A 20,795-nucleotide genomic window follows, 5' to 3' on the forward strand; every position below is an offset into this window, starting at 1 on the left:
ACGAATATTTTCAGAATCCTCTTGGCATACACGCTAATTTCGAAATTCATTGCTACACTTCTAGTTGAAAATAATATTTTCATGCTCGTAAGTAGCAGTTAAAGATGTGCACGTTTTTGATCACTATAAGCGAGCGTGATAATGGAGCTTAAGGGATTAAATTAAACGTTTTTTGGCTCATACATAAATTAGGAACACAGTATCCACAATGGATTGAAAGGGTGTTAGCGACTTTCTGGCGATACCTCTAAGTCTATGATTATTAGCAATGTAGTTCCATTTGAATCAGAAATTATGTTTTGAATTATCAAGTACTGATATTCAAAAAACTCTCAATGATACAGTCATCGATTTCCAAATGTATCGTATACTACAGAGTTGGCGTAAATAAGGTTCGACATTGCACAAAATAAATATTATTGATTTTGAGGTTGTGAATAAGGCGTTGAAACAAGCACATTTTTTATAACGAAAACTATTGATGTTTTTAGGAACCAAGTTGGTTACTTTTGAAACCAGCCTAACGTAGTGAAATTGCTGCTAAACTCACTGTATGTTCTGGTCTCAAAATTTCGTTCATTTGTTTTTGAATCTGTTATTGTATAAAGTTATTTCGTAATATATTTCAACCTTTCCTATACTTGCATTTGGTATTATTATAAATGTTTAACAAACATTAAAATATATTTTTAATTAGAAAATTTAATATATCCATAAGTTGAATTATGCCGAAACTTTTGCACGTACATAAATTGGATGAAAGAAAGACCACCGTTACAAATTTAAAAACTCAGACGCTTGATCTGTGAAAACGTACGCAGCGTTGTTAATAAAGTTTTCAATTTTGCATCAATGCTTTTTCTTTTCATCTTACAGTTATCAAATGTGTCCCATGTTTAAAAACACAAAATGATCTACTTTATCTTAATGTTTTCAGATATTAACTATTTTTTTCATTTGTTTTTCAGGGACTTGTTTCAGTGGCATGGCAATATACAAACCTAATTGGTTTAAAGAGCTGTTTGGCCATTTTCTTGGGCTTTTCTGGTGCTTATGCTTTATCTGTGTTTTCCAATTACTGGTTGGTGCTTTGGACTACAGATATTCAGTCTTCATATGCGGATCAGAGCAATGCCACGGTGTCCAAAATAAAGAGACTCTCAATATTTGGAGCAATTAATCTGGGGCATATTAGTATGACCTTAGTATCCGGAATCTTTTTATTAATATTTATGTTAAACGCAGCGGTTAAAATGAATCGAAAACTACTAGAGTCAGTTCTTCGATCACCGTTAGCCTTCTTCGACACCACTCCAGTTGGACGAATCCTCAATCGCTTTACTTCTGACATCCAGGAAGCCGATCAAGGAATGAACTTTAATTTGCTGATGACCATCGCATATGTATTTCAGACAGTATCTTTATTGATAGCTGTAATGGCTGAAATTCCATTCTTTGCGTTGGTGATTGTACTTTGCCTGGTGCCTTTCATATTTATTAAAGTAAGAACCAGTTCCATTTTAATTAGTACAAAACATTTGACCTTCACCCCATTAAAAGAGTAGTTGTTGGCAATGAAGATTACAAGAAAAGTAGTATCGATGTAAAACAGATAATATTTTTAACTAATTCTTTAGTTATAATCAGGTTGGGTTTACTAAAATAAAGGAATAATTATAATAAAAGTTGATGTTGGATGAAAAAGGATATCGACCTAATTTTTCTCAACGGCTCCTGTGAAAATAACTTATGTAAAATCAACATCAATGTTACTAACAAAGGACAGTTTAAACAACGTAACGATATCTCCTGACCAAAGATTGAATTTTGAAAGCAAACAATATGACGAGCCGAGGTGTTTCTCATCGATTTGTAAAAACTCAAGGATTTAGTAGTACTTATTATAATTTCAAAATGCCCAAATGAGAACTTTCAAATGGGCTATAGTTTGACCGTGAAACGGACAATATTTTGGAAACACACAAACGTATCGTTATGTGATTTAACATGGTAATTCAGCGACTCCAACAGGAAAAAAAATGAAAAAACTAACTTTCAAAAATAAATAGAAGTATTTCTTTGTTAGGTTACACTATTTGTCGGTGGATTCCCCTAATTATTGGTTAATGCGATCAAATTAGGGAAAATGACAATAAATTAAGGTAAGTTTGAGTAAATGTGCAAAAATTGAAATTAAATACATAAGTTCATTGAGGTAAATCAATAATAAAAAATTATAAAATATATACATATTTTATAATTTTTCCATAAATATATAAATATATTATCAAGTGTATAAATAAAAAAATTAAGCATGAAAAATATTAATTATTTATTAATTGGAGACGATCTGAGCCTAGGCCGTTCTCCACAAAAGCGGTGAGGATGGTAACAGGGGTTAATGCTATGCTGAAATATTCTTAGTAACTTCAATACATTCTTGATATTATTGTCTTCTTCTTTTCCATTTGGAATTTAATTTGTTTTATTTCACGTACCCTTTTTGACGCATATGTCTCACGCGACAATATTTAAAATCTCGCGCTTTACAATTTATATTATTTGTCGTAAAATAATGGTTCGATAAAAGACGTCGGCTCGAAACATCTCCAATTTCCAAAAAAAAATTAAACTATAATAGTTTCTTCATTTTAATTTTTATATTTATATTTTACCATTGTAATTATTCAGATAATTTCTAGCATGTACATAGTTTCGCAGAAATCAAAATTAATTAATTTCTTCTGTTTCACTGGATATAGAAATATCAATGAATTCATCTATATTAATGAAATTTTTCCAAATAACTTAAATTTACTTAAATTAACTTTAACCAGTTTACTTAATTTTACGTATTATTTCGCAGTTACTTAAATTCCGCGGATTATACTCAATCCTTGAGTTGAAATCAAATCGGTGAAAAACCCCTCGGGTTGGCTCTTTATACGGTATCATTGGATTTTATAATACAAAATGAAGATTATTTTTCCGTTTGGGAGTTCAAGAGGAAAACCAGTTGAAAATAATTTAAAAATTTTGTTATTTTACCATTCACATCTAGTTTTCAATTCAAATTGTTTTATCCTAGGATTTGAAATAAACACTAATATAGATAAGCGAATATAAGCGACACCGCCCTTTGCACTATATTATCAAACGTTTTATTGTTTAAACATATTTATTATTTATGTTTATTTACCTTTTCATTTGGTATATAAATACGTTGGTTCATGTTACATTTAATCAGCTCTTGTGTTAAACGTTCATCCTGTTATTATGGTCTTATCATTTGCATAGTATATAATTTCTAACAGGTTATGGGCCCGGTTACCATTAGTTAGTTTTTCGTGTGTTTCTGTAGTTGAGTTGAGTTGTTAGGATACGCTTAGGTAATAGTCTTCAAGACTTCAGCAGTAAAAACTTCGGCACACATGGCTTAAAGCGCAGATTCGAAGTATCTGGTAACCAGACTCAACAACAGCAACTACCAGCTCTGGATATTCAAATTACGGATGATCCTGGCTAGGGACAATATTTGGGAAGTCGTGAATACGGACAAGCCTGTGAAAGACGTCCCCGCAGACTGGGACAGACAAGATAAACATGCTCAGGCAGCAATCGCGCTCACAGTTGAAGAAGGCCAGCTTGTCCATATAGCCAAGAAGTCAACGGCAAGAGAGATGTGGCTCGCCCTGCAGAGGCTACACGAGCAATCAAATATGACGAGCAAGCTTTTCCTTCTTAGAAGACTTCACAAGATGAGGCTGAAAGAGGGATAATCTATGCAAGACCATATTACAGCCATGCTTGAGGTCGTTGAGCATCTTCGTGGAGTTGGAGAGACAGTCAAAGATAGCTACGTCGCCAGTATGCTATTGTGCAGTATTCCAGATTCCTATGACTCATTGGTCACAGCGATGGAGGTCCGTCCGGCAGCAGATGCCACCCTCGAATTCGTTCAAGCGAAACTGATCGACGAATATAATCGACGGATAGAAAACTCATGCCATGAAGAGGCAAGTCAAGCAGAATCCGCCTTGAACACCTCATCGAGGAAAGCAAAAAGCTGCCTTAATTGTGGAAAAACTGGACACTATCAACAAGACTGCTGGTCGTTGAGTGGCAAGCCAAGTCAACGTCATTCTGGTCGAGGAAGGTGGAATCGGCAGCAGTCCGGTCGAGACAAGCAAGGCCAAACGTCCGATGGGGAAAAACAAAAGTCTAAGAGCTTTTCAAGTATCGACTAAAACGTCACCAGGCGCTTGGTAAATCGACTCTGGTGCGAGTAGTCACTTGACCAGCGACAAAGCATTCTTTTGGCAATTAGAGGCCAAGAGAGAGAAAATATATCTGGTGGACGATTCGGTGATCATCGCTGAAGGCGTTGGAAATGGCACCCTTCAATGTATCGGTCCAGAAGGAGACTTCCGCGAAATCATGGTCAAGGAAGTCTTATACGTACTGTCACTTGGCGGGAGTCTGTTGTCTGTCAAGAGCCTCATGAAGTCCAGTCACAGCGTCACATTTAAAGACGTCATCTGCACCATTTGCGAAGGTGAAAGAGTGGTTGCAGTCACAGAGAAGGATACTTAATTATTTCGGCTGAAAAACAAGACTAGCGCAAACACTGTCACAAGTTCATCGCACAACGAGTGACTCCATCTATGGCACCGAAGACTTGGACATCGAGATCCAGCTGCAATCAAAGAATTTGTAACAAATGATTTGGCTGTCAGGATACAACTTCACAAATGCGCAACCACCGTTATATGCAAATGTTGTATCAAGGGGAAGATGACAGCAACCCCTTATCCAAGGTCCTCCGAAACCAAGAGTAGAAGACCGATGGACTTAATTCATACTGACATGTGTGGGCCAATGACGACACCGACCTTGGAAGGAAACAGAAACCTGCTGACATTTATCGACGACAACATTCGATTCACGCACACGTATCTTCTCAAGAAGAAGAAAGAGATGTTGGACCGATTCAAGGAGTTCATTGCGCTCCCAAGCAACCAATTCGGGAGAAAGCCGAAAGCGATCCGGTCTGATAATGGTGGAGAATACGTTGCAAAATACGTTGAAAACCTTCTCATCAAATAAGGAATCCAGCATCAAAAGACCGTACCGTATTCACCCCAACAAAACGGCGTAGCAGAACGGAAAAATTGAAGTATCGTAGATATGGCGAAATGTATGCTCTTAGATGCCAAACTTGATAACCGTTTCTGGGGCGAAGCAATCCGAACAGCGACGTATCTTCAGAATCGTCTCCCCACAGCTCCTATAAAGAAGACGCCGTACGAACTGTGGAAGGGTTTGAAACCGAAAATTGGTCATATCCGCATCTTTGGAAGCAAGGGGTTTACGTACGTTCTGAAAGAAAGGCGAACGAAGTGGGAAGATCGAGCCATCGAAGGAATCCTGGTCGGCTATGGTGAAGCATCTAAAGGCTATCGAATTTTCAATTCACAACCTAACAAGATCACCATGAGCAGAAGCGTAAAATACATTGAAGATTTTTTGACCTTGTACTGGAAGAGTCCAGTAGCAGTAACACGTCATCACAGCCAGAAGGGGAAAAGACGAGCTCCAACCCGACTCCATCCGAAGCAACAGTCGATTCATTGGTCAGTCCTGACATTTCACCGGATTCTCAAGACAAACACGAGTCAGGGTCCGAAGTAGACGAAGATCAATCCAGTCCAGGTCCCCGAACGTCACTGAGGCCTAATAAAGGCGTACCACCACCAAGACTAGCATACAGAGTAACGGCAGAACACTGAATGGAACCGGCATCTTGGGAAGAAGTCGAGAAGTTACCAAACAGCGAAAGAGTCAAATGGTCAGACGCGTCAAAAGAAGAAATCAAATCCTTTCGAGAGCGAGTGACGTGAAATCTAACAAAATTGCCTTAGACTCGTAATGCCGTTGGCTGAAAGTGGATTTTTAAGATCAAATACGATCAGCATGGGAAAGTTCAGACATACAAAGCCCGTCTCGTCGCAAAGGGATATTCACAAAAAATACGGTGAAGACTACGATGAAACCTTCGCACTTGTGGTCAAGTATGAAACCATTCGAATCCTTCTTCGAATTGCCGCCTCGAAACGAATGCAAGTACGTCATTTTGACGTCAAGACAGCCTTCTTGTACTGAGACGTCAAGATGGACTTGTACATGGTGCAGCCGCCTGGTTTTGCCGAACAAGGGCAAGAAGACCTCGTCTGAAGGTTGAAACGCAGCATATACGGCTTGAAACAGTCGGCACGGGCGTGGAATCGGAAGGCAAATCACGTTCTGGTCGACCTAGGTATCACAAGGAGTCATTCCGATCCATGCCTCTATAGCAAGCGAGACGAAAACGAAGCTTGGACCTATATCTTATTGTACGTTGACGACCTTCTCATCGTCAGCGAGTCCGTCGATAGAATCAAAACACTCCACACCCACCTAAATCAGCACTTCGAGATCAAGGACTTGGGCAATGTCTCATACTATCTTGGCGTCCAACTTCACATCGCAACAGTTTCCAGACCAGACATCGTCTACGCTACCAGTATGCTGTGTCGTCAAGTCAGCAACCCAAGAGAACGAGACTGGACTGCGACGAAGCGAGTTATGAGATATGTAAAAGGCACGATCGATTTCTCTCTACAGCTATCCTCGTCAACAAACCTTGAGCTAATTGACGCAGATTACGCAGCGGCATTATTTTTCATCTCGGCAAGAGTACCATTCAGTGGGTCAGCCGTAAACAAGAAACAGTATCAATATCATCAACCGAGTCCGAGTACATTGCCGCAGCCAGCGCAGCCTCTGAAGTTTCTTGGTTGAGACAACTTTTCAAAGACGTTGGGCTACCTATTTCGAAGCCAACCAATCTTTTTGAAGACAATCAAGCGTGCATAAAACTCAACAAGTCCGAGATAATTAACAATCGCACAAAGCACATCGATGTCAGGCATCACAAGTTACGTGACATGCATGAAAAAGGCATTATTGATATCCAGTACTGCCCCACCGAAAATATGGTCGCTGACGTTCTAACGAAACCTCTCTCCAGGATCAAGCTCAACCATCATCTCGCCGAAATTGGTCTTACAAGTACCGGTCGACGTCGAGAAGGGGTGTTAGATTAGCGAATATAAGCGACACCGCCCTTTGCACTATATTAACAAACGTTTTACTGTTTGAACATATTTTTATTTACGTTTATTTACCTTTTTATTTTGTATATAAATACGTTGGTTCATGTTACATTTAATCAGTTCTTGCATTAAACGTGCATCCTGTTATTATGGTCTTGTCATTTGCATAGTATAGAATTTCTAACAGATTGTTAATAATGGTTGACACTTATCTAAATTGATAGAGTGGTCGATTAACTGTATTGTAATTTCTGCATCGTTATCTCCCAAACCCAATTTTAATACCATCTTATATTTGGTATATATTTTAAGGTTTATATTTATCGACCTTATCCAAAGTGTGATGGGCCTCCCCTGAAAAGATTTAAAGCGAGAAACGAGTCTATTTCGTTTCTGGACCACCTCCAAAGGTCATTTATCCATCAGCTTGGTAACCAATGAATCAGTTTGATTAGTATAGCGTATAGCCGTAAATTTTCCAAGGAACTGCAGGTTATGTAAAATTTCAGAATGGATCGAGGAAAAAATAATAAATTAGTCCAAACCAAGGAAAGGTCTTATAAGAACTCGATTCTTGAGATGTTAAACAAATCTCAATTTTTTTAAATAGGTGTTTTTATACAATAATGGCGGTTATATGTCAATTTTTGTCTACTTCCCTTAGCTGTAGCTCTTGAAAGTACGGAGAACGCGCTGCAGTTGCGAAAAGGTAATAAATCCCCTAAAAAAAGGGGTAAAAAAGCTAAGCCCTAAAAAATTTAAAGTAATGTTAAAAAATGTTATTAGATATGATATTTATGTGGTATATCATAAAGGTATGAAGAATTTACTTCAACAAAATTATATTTGGGATAAAAGTTCTATCATCTATACATTTAAAAAAACCAAATAATCAAAAAGTTACTCAAGGCTAAGTGGTGCGTAAGAACGTTTGGTTGTTTCTATCACCTTCCTGGCCACCTGGCATAAAGGTATTAAAAGTTGGTAGATGACTTGGGCCTAGGGTTGTGACTTGGGTATAAACCTAGCTTATTATAATTTCATTTATGACACATTGTAGAACTATAAAGAATGTGAATACGGATATTGTTAAGACAAATTATCTGTGTTTCTAATTTTAAAATATATTTTATTATAAAACTTAACTTCGAGGAAACTAAATGCTTTTAGGTGTTTTACTCGAAAGCTCATCGACAGTTGAAGAACCTTTTCGTCAACTCAAACTCTCCTCTGTTCACTCATTTTTCTGATTCTTTGGCCGGTGCCAGCGTCATTAGATCTCTGAAAGCTACAGACATATTCACCGAAAAAGCATTTTCACTCATTGAGGATTACGAAGCGAAATATTATTCATGGATAATGAGTGTGAGGTTAGAAACTTTCATATATTTAATTTAAACAAAGTGTTTTAACGTGTAGTTTACTATTTGTTTTATTTATTTTATTTTATTTATATTATTTATATTTAACTTCTTAACGATTTTTATTATAAATGTTTTTGGTGCGTTGAGTAATTTTAATATTCTTTTCGGGGATCCGGACAATAGTATATTAAAAAAGTATATTATTAAAATTAATTTATTGTTTCGCGTAATGCGCAGCGAAGTCGCTCATGCTAGTTTAAAGTTCTTGTGTTTCAATTTCTGTTCAACGGTACCATAAATTTTGATATTCATCTCTACACTTACTCAACCAGGAAACACAAATAGGAAATGGGTTTCGAGACAATATATCCAGGTTGAAATTAGTTATATTTCATGGTTTTTGGAATCCGGTACATATCAGTTAAACACTGATTTACGTTTTTCCACGCGATGCATGTATTGCGTGGACGTACATGTGATCTTTTAAATAACTTTTTTCTCGCTAAAACCATAAAATTACAATGAATTACTAGATTTTGGCTTAGTTGTTTAAAGATATTACGTCTTCAATGAAAATTAGTTAATGTTTAATGATTTCAAAAATCCGGACTATCCATATTTCCAATTAAAATAATTGGATATAAACTTACTTTTCATAATAAAGCTAAGTTTATTCTTAACTTTGGTATATTTTTTGCAATATCGCTTTTATAAATAATTGATCTTTCAAACCAAACGTATTAATAGGGTCGGATAAATGTACATGAAAATCCACCCCTTTTATATAGGAGAGTAGATCTTACTCCAAAAATCTTCGTCTACATTTCCACAAATATCTTATATACGTTTTAGAGATAACAATTAATCTGTTTAATATCGACTCTGAAACTAATATGACTTTATTTTCAGATGGATGTCCTTCCGCGTAAATTTGTTGCTAAGTGTGCTGTTACTCATAGGTTATCTATCGGCAATACTGTCAAAAGATTTCCTCTCACCTGGAATAGTTGGATATATTCTTAACAACTTGAACACGGTTTGTGTTATTTAATTATCACCTTTGTTAAACGATTCCACTCCATTTAAACCTGGCGCCTTTAAAAAATTTATTTCACTAATTAAATGGAAAAGTATAAAATACATTTATGAAAATGACCACAAAGAAAATGCCTTAGTACATGAAATACATTTTGGGACTAACTCTAGCTTACTATATTAAAATGATTTTTCGGTGGAACCTATTTAAACTGGCACTATTCAATTTCATTAAAAAACTGTAAAGTGCTATTCAAAATACCACGTTTATAATGAAATACCGCAATAAAAATAAAATATTACGTTTATAATTAAATATCCCGATCATAATTAAATAGCCCGATTATAATTAAATATCACGATTTTAATAAAAAATCACGATTGATAATTAATATTTTTATGTTAATTACTAGTTTAATTAAATATCGCGATTTTAATAAAATATCATGATTGAAAATTAATAGTTCTATATTAATTACTAGTTTAATTAATTATGATGCATATAATTAAATATGACGATTTTAATTATATATAACGAGTATAATTTAGTATCACAATTATAATATCACTGTTTTAATTGAATATCATAATTATAATATCACTGTTTTAATTGAATATCATAATTATAATATCACTGTTTTAATTGAATATCATAATTATAATATCACTGTTTTAATTGAATATCATAATTATAATATCACTGTTTTAATTGAATATAATAATTATAATATAACTGTTTTAATTGAATATCATAATTATAATATCACTGTTTTAATTGAATATCATAATTATAATAAGATTACACGATCACAAAATAATATCACGATTATAATTAATTACACGATTATAATTAATTACACGATTATAATTAAATAACACGATTAAAATTAAATAACCAGATAATAATAAAATAAACAGATTATAATAAAAGAACAAAATTATAAATAAATAACACGATTAAGAAAATATAACGATTATAATTAAATAACACGATTATATTGATTAAAATATTATTAAATTAAATATTTCGAATGTTATTAAGTATCACGATAATAATTATCTGTTTCTTTACACCATTGATCGATTTTCGCTAGTTTGATATCGATCATTCTGTAATATAAGATTCCAATGACTATTAATGTAAAGCTCCCAATGTTATTTTTTGTACTCGTTCATCGTTCAAATTTCCAACTTTTGCAGATGGCACCTTTTGTGTGGCTCATATTATTTAACGGAACACTTGTTGAGGCTTCTTTTGTGGGTCTGGAGAGGATATTTGAATACTTCAATCTAAATCCAGAAGTGAGCTAAGTTTATATCGATACAATATTCATTATTGTAAAATTATAATTCAAGGTTATTAAGTTATTATGTGTTTCTTTACTAAAACGAATGTTATATGAATCTCTTGGTGAGTGAATTATTCAAAGTTAAGTTGATGTTTTTTTTGTACCGTTAATTGTTTTGGTTTATATTTGAATTAACATTTAGCTCGATTAATTATACTTCAAAAACTTCCTAAAAAATCCAGCACTCTGAACAAATATCTCAAATTTAAGTAGTTTCTGAACACAGCTGTAAATTAAGCTATGCGGCTAAAATATTTTTCAAATGTGAAAAAAGTTTAAGTTAAGAGAGCCGAAGTTAATCATTAAATGAATTAGACCATGTCGGCTAATGTTTTTGAAAAAAACGAGTTTAATATACAGGGTCTTTTTTTTTGCTCGGAAAAGTGTTTTTTTTCAAAAACTATTTATAGTACCGATTTCAAATTTGGAAGGTCAATTATCTATACCGGGGGACATCAGTTTGAGAAATTTGAGCGTTTTCGGTAATGTTTTTCACCAATTTTGAAAAATTATTTTTCGACCACTAGGTGCGAGATAAAAAATTTCTATTATAAAGTTGTAGGCCGTCATCGAAAACCCTTAAAAATTGTTCACTCGACGAAAAACAACTTATTTATCAGTGAAAATTCGAGCTTGAAAAATTTACAAGTTGGTGAAGCCAAATTACGATTGTTTGAAACGATAATTGAAAAGGGAACATGTCTAATACAAACGTAGTAGAGTTTTCACACTTGAAAAAATGTACACGTTTGGTTTTTAAATGCAGATATTTTATTCACATAAATTTTTACAAAACATTTTCAATAATATCACCATTGGCTGCAACACAGGTTTGTGCGCGGACAATTAAGTTCTCAAACGCTTTCTCTACCATTTCTGGTGTGACGTCTCGGCAAGCACTGATTATTCGTCTAATGAGTTCCTCCCTAGTTTCAATGGGCGTGGCGTATACCTTTGCTTTAACTAATCCCCAGAGAAAATAATCCAGCGGTGTTAGGTCAGGTGACCTTGCTGGCCAATGCACTGGACCATTTCTCCCTATCCACCTTTCAGGAAACTCGTTGTTGAGGTGCTCAGTTACTTGCCGGGAAAAATGCGGAGGGGCGCCATCTTGTTGAAACCACAACTGACGTCTTTCAGCCAATGGAAGCTCGTCGATTGCGTCACTCAGTTCGTTCTGTAGAAAATGTACATACCTTTGGCCGTTGAGGTTCGTCGGCAGGAAAAAGGGACCAATCAAACGGTTTCCAACAAGTCCAACCCAAACATTGACCCGTTCAAATTGAACCTGGTGATGATATTCAAAACCCCAATGTGGGTTGATGTCAGACCAAAGATGGCTGTTTTGATGATTAAAGGGCCCATCTCTAGAAAATGACGCTTCGTCGTAGAACAAAACATGGCGCAAAAATTTTCTATCTTCTTGGACAGCATTTAGTAACCAGTTGCTAAATTCATAACGTCTTTGATGGTCTCCGTCAATTAGTCCTTGGTGGAGCGTAGCTCTGTATGGGTGATAGCGATTCTTACGAAGAATTTTCCACACACGATTTGCAGAACAACCCAAATCAGCAGCGGCGTTATCGCAACTGTGACGAGGATATGCCACAAAGTACTCGAGTACATTGTTCTCGAAGTCTAAATCCGGTTGACCCAATCCGCGAAACCTAGGTTGCAAATTACCAAATTGATTGAAATCGTGAATTGCTCGTCTTACTGTATTTACAGATGGTGCTCCATTTGGATGTCTTTCTGCGAAGATTTCAGTCACTCTTCTAAGGTTTTGCGCTGCTTCTCCATAGTAAATGGCAACTATCTCGGTACGCTCAGCTACTGAATAACGAGGCATTGTTCGTAATATTATCAAACACTGATAATAATCTCCCAAAGTTTTCCTTTAAATACCCAATGCATGTTTAGGATTGACCTATAGCCTCGTGTTTTTTAAATCCGGTCGTTTTTTTAACCAAAGTTTCAACTGGATTAGGTAATTCGGTTTCAATTATCGTTTCAAACAATCGTAATTTGGCTTCACCAACTTGTAAATTTTTCAAGCTCGAATTTTCACTGATAAATAAATTGTTTTTCGTCGAGTGAACAATTTTTAAGGGTTTTCGATGACGGCCTACAACTTTATAATAGAAATTTTTTATCTCGCAGCTAGTGGTCGAAAAATAATTTTTCAAAATTGGTGAAAAACATTACCGAAAACGCTCAAATTTCTCAAACTGATGTCCCCCGGTATAGAGAATTGACCTTCCAAATTTGAAATCGGTACTATAAATAGTTTTTGAAAAAAAACACTTTTCCGAGCAAAAAAAAAGACCCTGTATAAATCAATGTGGTTTTGTTTTATTAAAACATTCAATCTCATTAATTTAAATTAATTCACTCTTAAAAAAGACTTTGCTTCAAGATAAACCTTTATCGGTGCCCTTACTGTGAAAAAATCGAACGCTTCGCATTTTTGAAAGGCCACAAACTTTTGATCACCTTGGGACGAACAAGAATGACAAATTAGACTTCAAGATGGCTTAGACACGCGCGACGTTCCGAGTTAAACGTTGACTAGAGCACATGAAAGGTTTGATTAAATTTTAGCTCCATAACAGAAATAGACGATGTCTATACCCGAAACGATGCTTCATAATTTTTATACGGCCCTTTGCTAAGCTCAATTTTATTCAGGGTCCCTAACAAAATTATAAGGCAGGTCTAGCACCCAAAACCAAATTAGATGTCGAGTGCTCGTTATGGTGCTAGATAATTAAAAGCTTAATTCAGACTAGGGTTTGTAACGAATGTAATTGTTACCTTACAATATTAGCCCACTGATTGAAAAGAGCAATTGCAGTCTATTTGTCATTTATTTTCATTAAGGGAACCACTCAATTAATCTGACTAGATAATTTTAAATCGGCAATTTTTCCCCTATATTATTTTGAATTTTAGAAAGGTGGTCTTCGTCTTCATTAAATTAATCGACTTTAATCCAGATAAGGGGCAATGCTGCTTTATTAATCCACACAATTTGTCTCTAAATTTCAAAAGGGACAAAATGTTCTTCTTAAAATAAGATAATCGAACTCTAGAACAGTGTATAAATTACTTAAGCAATGAGCACCTCATTTATTTTCTTTTAATGCGAAACTATTAAGGGTATTCTATTTTGAATGGGTTTTACTCCAATATTTAGCTCTTTTAAAAACAATTGAAATGTTTAAGAAAAAAAGTTAATAAAATAAATTGCAAATTTTAATTATTCATCACTGATGTTAAAAATGCACGTGATTTTGAAGTAAAATTGTGTATGTTAGAAAACAATAAGTTTAGTACTAAACCAACAATTAGGCTTGTGCACAAGCGTCACAAAGTGTAATAATGCCTGTATTATTTCATGAACGTTCTTCTCCCAAACAGGCAGATTGGAATAGACCAGAAGCGCATCTACCGAAGCAATGGCCTGAGAAAGGTCAAATTATATTTCGGAATTATTCAACTCGTTACCGGGAAGGATTGGACCTGGTTTTAAATAACATCTCTTTCGTTGTAAATCCAAACGAAAAAGTAAGACATTTTGAAGTTTTAACAATATTATTAAGATTCATGATCTACAGAACCACTAAAAGCCGGAAATTTTTGTTGGAACAAATACTTTACAATTTCCGTCAATCTTCTAAAAACATTGAAAAATATTTGTCTTCGGTCCTTTTTTTTAAGTATTTGCTTATTAAAACCAAACACAAGTATAAATAATAAATAACCCCATAATAATTTTAAAATATAAATGGTTGATTTTGCTTTAAAATTATACATTGGATTTTAATTTTGTGTGGCCTTTGTTATATGCATTACAAAGATAGTAAGCATTTTCAAAGTAATTTCTATTTAATTAAATAGGTTGGTGTGGTAGGAAGAACAGGCGCTGGAAAATCTTCTTTGGCATTGGCTCTGTTTCGGATGATTGAGCCAACAAACGGAGAAATCATTATCGACGGACAAGACATCAGCAAACTGGGTCTACACGATCTGAGATCCAGAATCACCATCATTCCACAGGATCCTGTTCTCTACTCTGGAACCCTCAGATTCAACTTGGACCCTTTCCACTTAAACAGTGACGACGAGCTCTGGACAGCTCTAGAATTAGCTCATTTGAAAACTTTCGTGAAGACATGCAAAAATGGGTTAAGTCACGAAATGATGGAAGGTGGACAGAATTTCAGGTCCGATTTTATTAGAATTATAAATTGCGTGAATACCGATTTCGATACGGGTCTGCAGTTTTGGAATCTTTTTAAAAAAAGGATATTACGGAGTTGGAACTCACCAAGCGAAACTTCACCAGTTCTTAACAGAAATCTTTTTGAGCAGATTTATTTACTGATATTCCGCGTGGCAAACTCTTCATCTGAAGCTGAATACTATTTTATAGTAATCTTTTAACGCTTATAAAATTCTTCAAGGTAGTGACGTTCAATCTAGGCGATTATATGAACTTAAGTAGCCGGCAGACCTGCGCGATATACTAACTAAAGTTCACTGGATGTTTCGCCTTTTAAAATTAATTTTTATTTAAAAGTATATGAACTTGGGTCAATAGGTGTATTATAAAGTAGATGAGGAATGTAAAAAGGACTCACCTGACTATTTGCTGTCGGTCACTCGTGAATAGGTATTTCTGTAAAATACGGTGATTATGTTAGTTTCGTCGCGTGTACATTTTTCATTAGGGAACAATTGCCAAAATGCGCGTAGAGTAGCAATCTCACGCGCTCTTTCTTTCCCATTTTAACAGGTTGGGCAAGACTAAAATAACTTTATATAGTTTTACCTTTTTGACCAAATTTTTTTTATTTCATTCGTTTAATTATATTTATCTTTTTAATTCTTTTAATTCTTCGTTTCGTCCTGGCAACCACAAGGTACACGCTATGCAAATTTGGTGTTTGGAAACTCAATATTAATATTACTTATAATATTAATTTATAACAGTATCTTTCTTATTTCAAGCACAAACTTATTACCCAACACTCATCAAATAATTTTATCTTACTTTTAAAAAAATAAGAAACATGGAATTTCGCTGTAGAGCCTTATTTGGTGTGGCTATGCCGAAATTCATCGATAGTTCGTTGTTTTAAGCTTCCTATTATAAAAATCATGATGAACTTTTCTGCCTCTCATTTAATTAAATCATTTGACACGTGAAGTATAACGTCATTTAATAATACTAACTTGTGTGATTGATTGTTTTAGCTATATTAGGAACAACGTAACAATAATAATTAATAAGAATAGCTCAATTCATTTGTTTAGCCTTGGGCAGCGTCAACTCGTATGTTTGGCAAGAGCGCTTATAAGGAAGACGAAGATTTTGGTGATGGATGAAGCGACGGCTTCCGTGGACATGGAAACGGACGATCTTATCCAAGCCACAATTCGGGAACAATTTAAATCTTGCACAATAATCACCATTGCGCATAGAATAAACACTATCATGGACTACGACAGGTAACAGTACACGCAATTGACTTATTAATATGTTCTTCGAATATCCTTAAAAAAAGACAGACACTTTTTTCAAGAAATACAATCTCAAAGATTTCTGAGACATATTGGCTCGCGGCACCTTGAATCAGCAAAAAGGATTTCACAGCATCTCCTGAGAATGAACGGGGATAAGGAGCGAGGCTCCACAATTATCAAAATAAATGTTCATTACAGCGAGTTCTTGGTCCGCCTATAAGAAAAAATTAAAATTATCATATCGCCAAACCAACTATCTAACTAATAATAATAAAAATCATCAGCTTTGTTACTACCCAAGGCGCCACCTTAGGCCGAACCACCTCGCAATTTAATGCTGATATTGGTTCGCGGAATGCACGGGGTGGTCAAGCGGATCCAGTTAAAGCACGGCCCTAGCCAATGTGTCTGGTGCTGGCGATACTGAAACCAGGGCGAAGATTTATGATATACTGCATTTACGAAATCTGCAGTTTGGCCGCATTTTGTGAGACAGGAAAAGTCTTTCCATATTGAAACGCGCTTTCAGTATTTACACAATTTGCCCACTCAAATCAATTTTCTAAAGTAGCGTGGAGACATTCTTAAAAAATAAATTACCTCCTTGCTAAATGTAACTATTAGGAAAGAGGTTTCCTTTCAGCGCAAAAGACGATGTAATGGTTTGAACTGCGACTATCGCAAGCAACCTATAGCTATTTAAATTTGCGTAAGCCGGCCAACTCAAAGATACTAACGCCCAAAGGGCTGATATCATTTTGAGGTGTTTCAGGTATTAAGTTTAAAGAAATTTCATGGTTTTAATTTGTGATTTTTCAGAGAAAAATTAATATATTTTAACCTGTCTTTTTCAAGTTGAAGTATCTTTATAATGTATGAAATTAAAAATATAAGTTTTGAATTAGTTAGAAATCATATATCGAAGAACGATCAGACATGATTCGAGAAATAATTATTTAAGGATTAATTTTAAGAATTTAGGCTGTGGCTCCTTTACCTGGAAAATAACCCATTCAAACAAATTTATCACATGAACTGGAAAAGACATCGACAAGGTTTTGAAACCAAACATTTCATTCACTTTCACTAATTAAAGGCCAAAATAAATAATAATAAAATATTAGTGTCTGGTAGTGCGGCTATAGAGGATACGTGATATTTCCAAGTGAAATCAATTCACACACTTCCTCCGTGAATCGTAGGCCAATGTCAATTACAAAACCCAATCAACGGGTAATTTTGTTTGAATATCTCACTATTTAGCTGTTAACAATTCATTTTACAGTTGAATCTTGCATATTAAGAGTTAAAATATAATATTTGCGCTAACTGCCGCTTTTCTTTTTGAAAATATTCAGTTTTTACCTTCTGTTGGAGGTAGAGTTGGTGCAAAAAACATTTTATTCCAAAAACCTAAACCACAACGTCAACTCAGCTTTTAAGACAATTTTATGTACTCCATTTATATTTCAAACTTTGAATTAAATATGAATTCATTTTCAGGGTGATGGTTCTCTCTCAGGGGAAAATCGCAGAATTTGGCGCTCCACATGATCTTAAAAGAGATAGCAAATCGTCGTTTTATAATCTATCGAAATATGCAGATCTTCACAGCAATAGCTAAATGGAAAATCTATAAAACTATCTTTCTGACCAAAATATTTTCAATATCTAGCGCTATAACCAAATGGTTAATAATTGGGTGTTAAGATAATGTAATTTTTCTAATTAAAACCAATTATCGAAACCTCTATCAAATATTTCTTGAAATATGTGTCATCTTAAGAATCAATTAAGAATATCAGTTGAGTCTTTTTCCTTTAACATTCATCCAAGATACCTTCTGAAGAAACCCTGCCAAACGGGGTTAACGTTTTTCTTTTGAGTCTAGAAATGCTAGCGACTGAAAAGTAACGATTCCTTTTCAATTCGTATTTCTGGGTTTCTCTTTACGGGTAATTCTTGTTTAATTGAATTATGAGACTGGGTGAAAACAAAAACTATTAATTCAAAAGATAATAAAGAATGCGGGGTTACAAAGTGAGTATGTTTACTCGTCAGTGGTCTTTTTGTAACTTGGGGCACAAGTTAACGTTAATGAGGGCATTGGGGACCATACCACTCTCCGCTCGTCCCTCGTCCGCCAACATTGTTACAACTTTTGCATTTTTGACCAAAATGTTTATTTTAAAAAATACAAGTAAACTGCTACACATTAAATTGAAACCCAATTTAAATTAAATTACATTTTACTCTTAAAACTTCTAGAGATTTAACACTCCCCACCGTAATACGTGAGTAATTTAGAATGAATTTATTGAAATAGAATCAACTTTTTTTAATGTCCAATAACAAAAGTTATAATATTATATTATTCATGGAATTGAAGAAATTTTGAATTCCCAGTTAAATATTATCGCAAGTTATACAGTGCTTTATTCAAATACTACGGTTATCAAATTCACAAAAAATACTTCCGAATTAAACTAACAATTGCAACAAACCGTTTTTCACAACTTCATTTAAATCATCTCTTGTAATTTATTTTTTGCAAAGCAGTGAGATTTCGCTACCGTATGACATTCTCACCCAAAACGATCTGATAAACTCGTCGCGAGTTTATTGCTATAATGCGCAGCTCTAGCAAATACTCTCGCCGCCAAAGCTCGCAAAGCCTCTTCATCAGCGCGTCGCTATGTTTTACTCGTAGGACCATTTCTTTTGGTTGATGTTATCGTTCAGCGGCGTCGTCCTTTCCAAGGGGGTAAACAGGTCCCCCTCTTTCCAAGAATGAAATGCGAGGGAAATAGGGGCTCGGTCTTTTGGGCGTCTTTGAAAACATATGTTATTGGTCTCGCATTAATGACGGCTTCTGTTTCGGTAGGTAAGGTCCCCAGTTCTGGATAGGAGAGAGATGCTTTTACCAGAACTTTTTGAAGTGTTTTTTAAAATGACATAATTAGTCTCCCCCAGTAGCCTCCCCAATAACTGGATCTCTTCGCTATTAACTTACATTCAATTCCCTTATTTCCAAAAGACTGGTTGACTTCGTCACTGTTAATATAACGCCACATTAGCTGTAAGTCTTTACTTTGTTTGTCAGGCTTTTCAACACTTGCCTCAGCTTGGGATACTTCCCAAAGCTTCGGAAGGTTGCTAAGCTAGTTTTTCTTTATAAAGAAGACAGAGACAGGCAGGACGCTAAGGACTACAGGCCAATTTCGCTACTTCCTGTGGTAGGGAAGGCGCTTGATAAGCTGTTGTCAAGAAGGCTGTATTACTTTCTACACAGCAACAAATTGCTTAGCGAAAAGCAATATGGGTTTAGATATAGTCGCTCTTACCAATATGGTTAACCGTATCAGGGATAACAAGGCAAATAATGGTCACACCAGTCTGATATCTTTAGATATCGAGGGTGCTTTTGACAATGTGTGGATTCCAGGAATCTTACACTGTTTAAGGAACTTTAAGTGTCCAAAAACATTTATGAGGTTTAAGTTAACCATCTGAAGGATAGGGTGGCAGTGGTGAGGGCAGGTAGTACCTGTGTACGGAGAGTGCTGACCCGCGGCTGCCCTTAGGGTTCATGCAGTGGACCTCTGCTATTCAATGTGGTAATGGATAGCGCACTGAGGATTGAGTATCCAGAGGATTCTCAAATCCAAGCTTTCGCGGATGACTTGCAGTCATTATTTTGGGGCACGTCCATGCGTGCTCTCGAAACCACGGGTAAGGTGATCGTGGATAAATTGACTAAGTGGAGCCAAGTCTATAAGCTGAGATTTTCCATTAAAAAGTCGGCCGCAAAGAGCGTCATGAAAAGACTCCCAATCTATTGCAAATGTTGACAAGTTGAAAGTTGTCGGTGTCACCATCGACAAAAAGCTTACCTTTCTTCCTCACCTCGAGAAAGTTAGTGTCCGGGTGACAAAGCTTGTGCAAAACATTGCCTGTTTTGCAAGGGTCGAGTGGGGCCTTGACCATAAAGCGTTAAGGACTATCTACAATAGCTGTATTGTCAGAGTAGTGGCTTATGCTTGTGGTGCTTGGTGGAAGAGGACGCAGAACAGTGCTATGGTGAGGAAGTTGAGCTCAATACAGATAATTTCTGCCCTTCGTATTACTTGTGCCTACCGGACCGTCTCGAGCGATGCGCTGAGCGTCCTTGCTGGTATAAAACAGTTAGACCTGGTGGTGAGCCAGGAAGCTGCTGTTTTCAGGTCTTTCTCTTTCAGAGAAGACAGCAAGCACTGTGAGGTGGAGTTACGAGGTTGTAATTACCTCTACCAAGGCGACCCATGGAAGGACCACCCAGCGGTCAGGGGTATCATTAACATCAAGGAGCAACTACCCAATATTAA

The 20,795-nt window shown here is 35.6% G+C and overlaps 1 protein-coding gene across 2 annotated transcripts in view; it reads left to right on the plus strand.

Moving 5' to 3' along the window:
* The window catches only part of LOC149962208 (ATP-binding cassette sub-family C member 1-like), a 94,238-nt gene extending 76,107 nt beyond the window's left edge, over positions 1-18,131 (plus strand). For both annotated transcript variants that reach the window (XM_090179079.1, XM_090179082.1), the window contains exons 19-26: positions 969-1,502; positions 8,325-8,524; positions 9,428-9,554; positions 10,754-10,855; positions 14,323-14,469; positions 14,803-15,128; positions 16,222-16,416; positions 17,935-18,131. In XM_090179079.1, the coding sequence (XP_090035205.1) occupies positions 969-1,502; positions 8,325-8,524; positions 9,428-9,554; positions 10,754-10,855; positions 14,323-14,469; positions 14,803-15,128; positions 16,222-16,416; positions 17,935-18,055 (1,752 nt within the window). In that variant the 3' untranslated portion in view covers positions 18,056-18,131. The remainder of the gene's footprint in view (positions 1-968; positions 1,503-8,324; positions 8,525-9,427; positions 9,555-10,753; positions 10,856-14,322; positions 14,470-14,802; positions 15,129-16,221; positions 16,417-17,934) is intronic.
* The last annotated feature ends 2,664 nt before the right edge of the window (positions 18,132-20,795 follow it).

This window comes from Leiobunum rupestre, chromosome 1, assembly GCF_980474605.1.
Source record: "Leiobunum rupestre chromosome 1, qqLeiRupe1.1.hap1, whole genome shotgun sequence".
Classification (NCBI taxonomy): domain Eukaryota; kingdom Metazoa; phylum Arthropoda; class Arachnida; order Opiliones; family Sclerosomatidae; genus Leiobunum; species Leiobunum rupestre.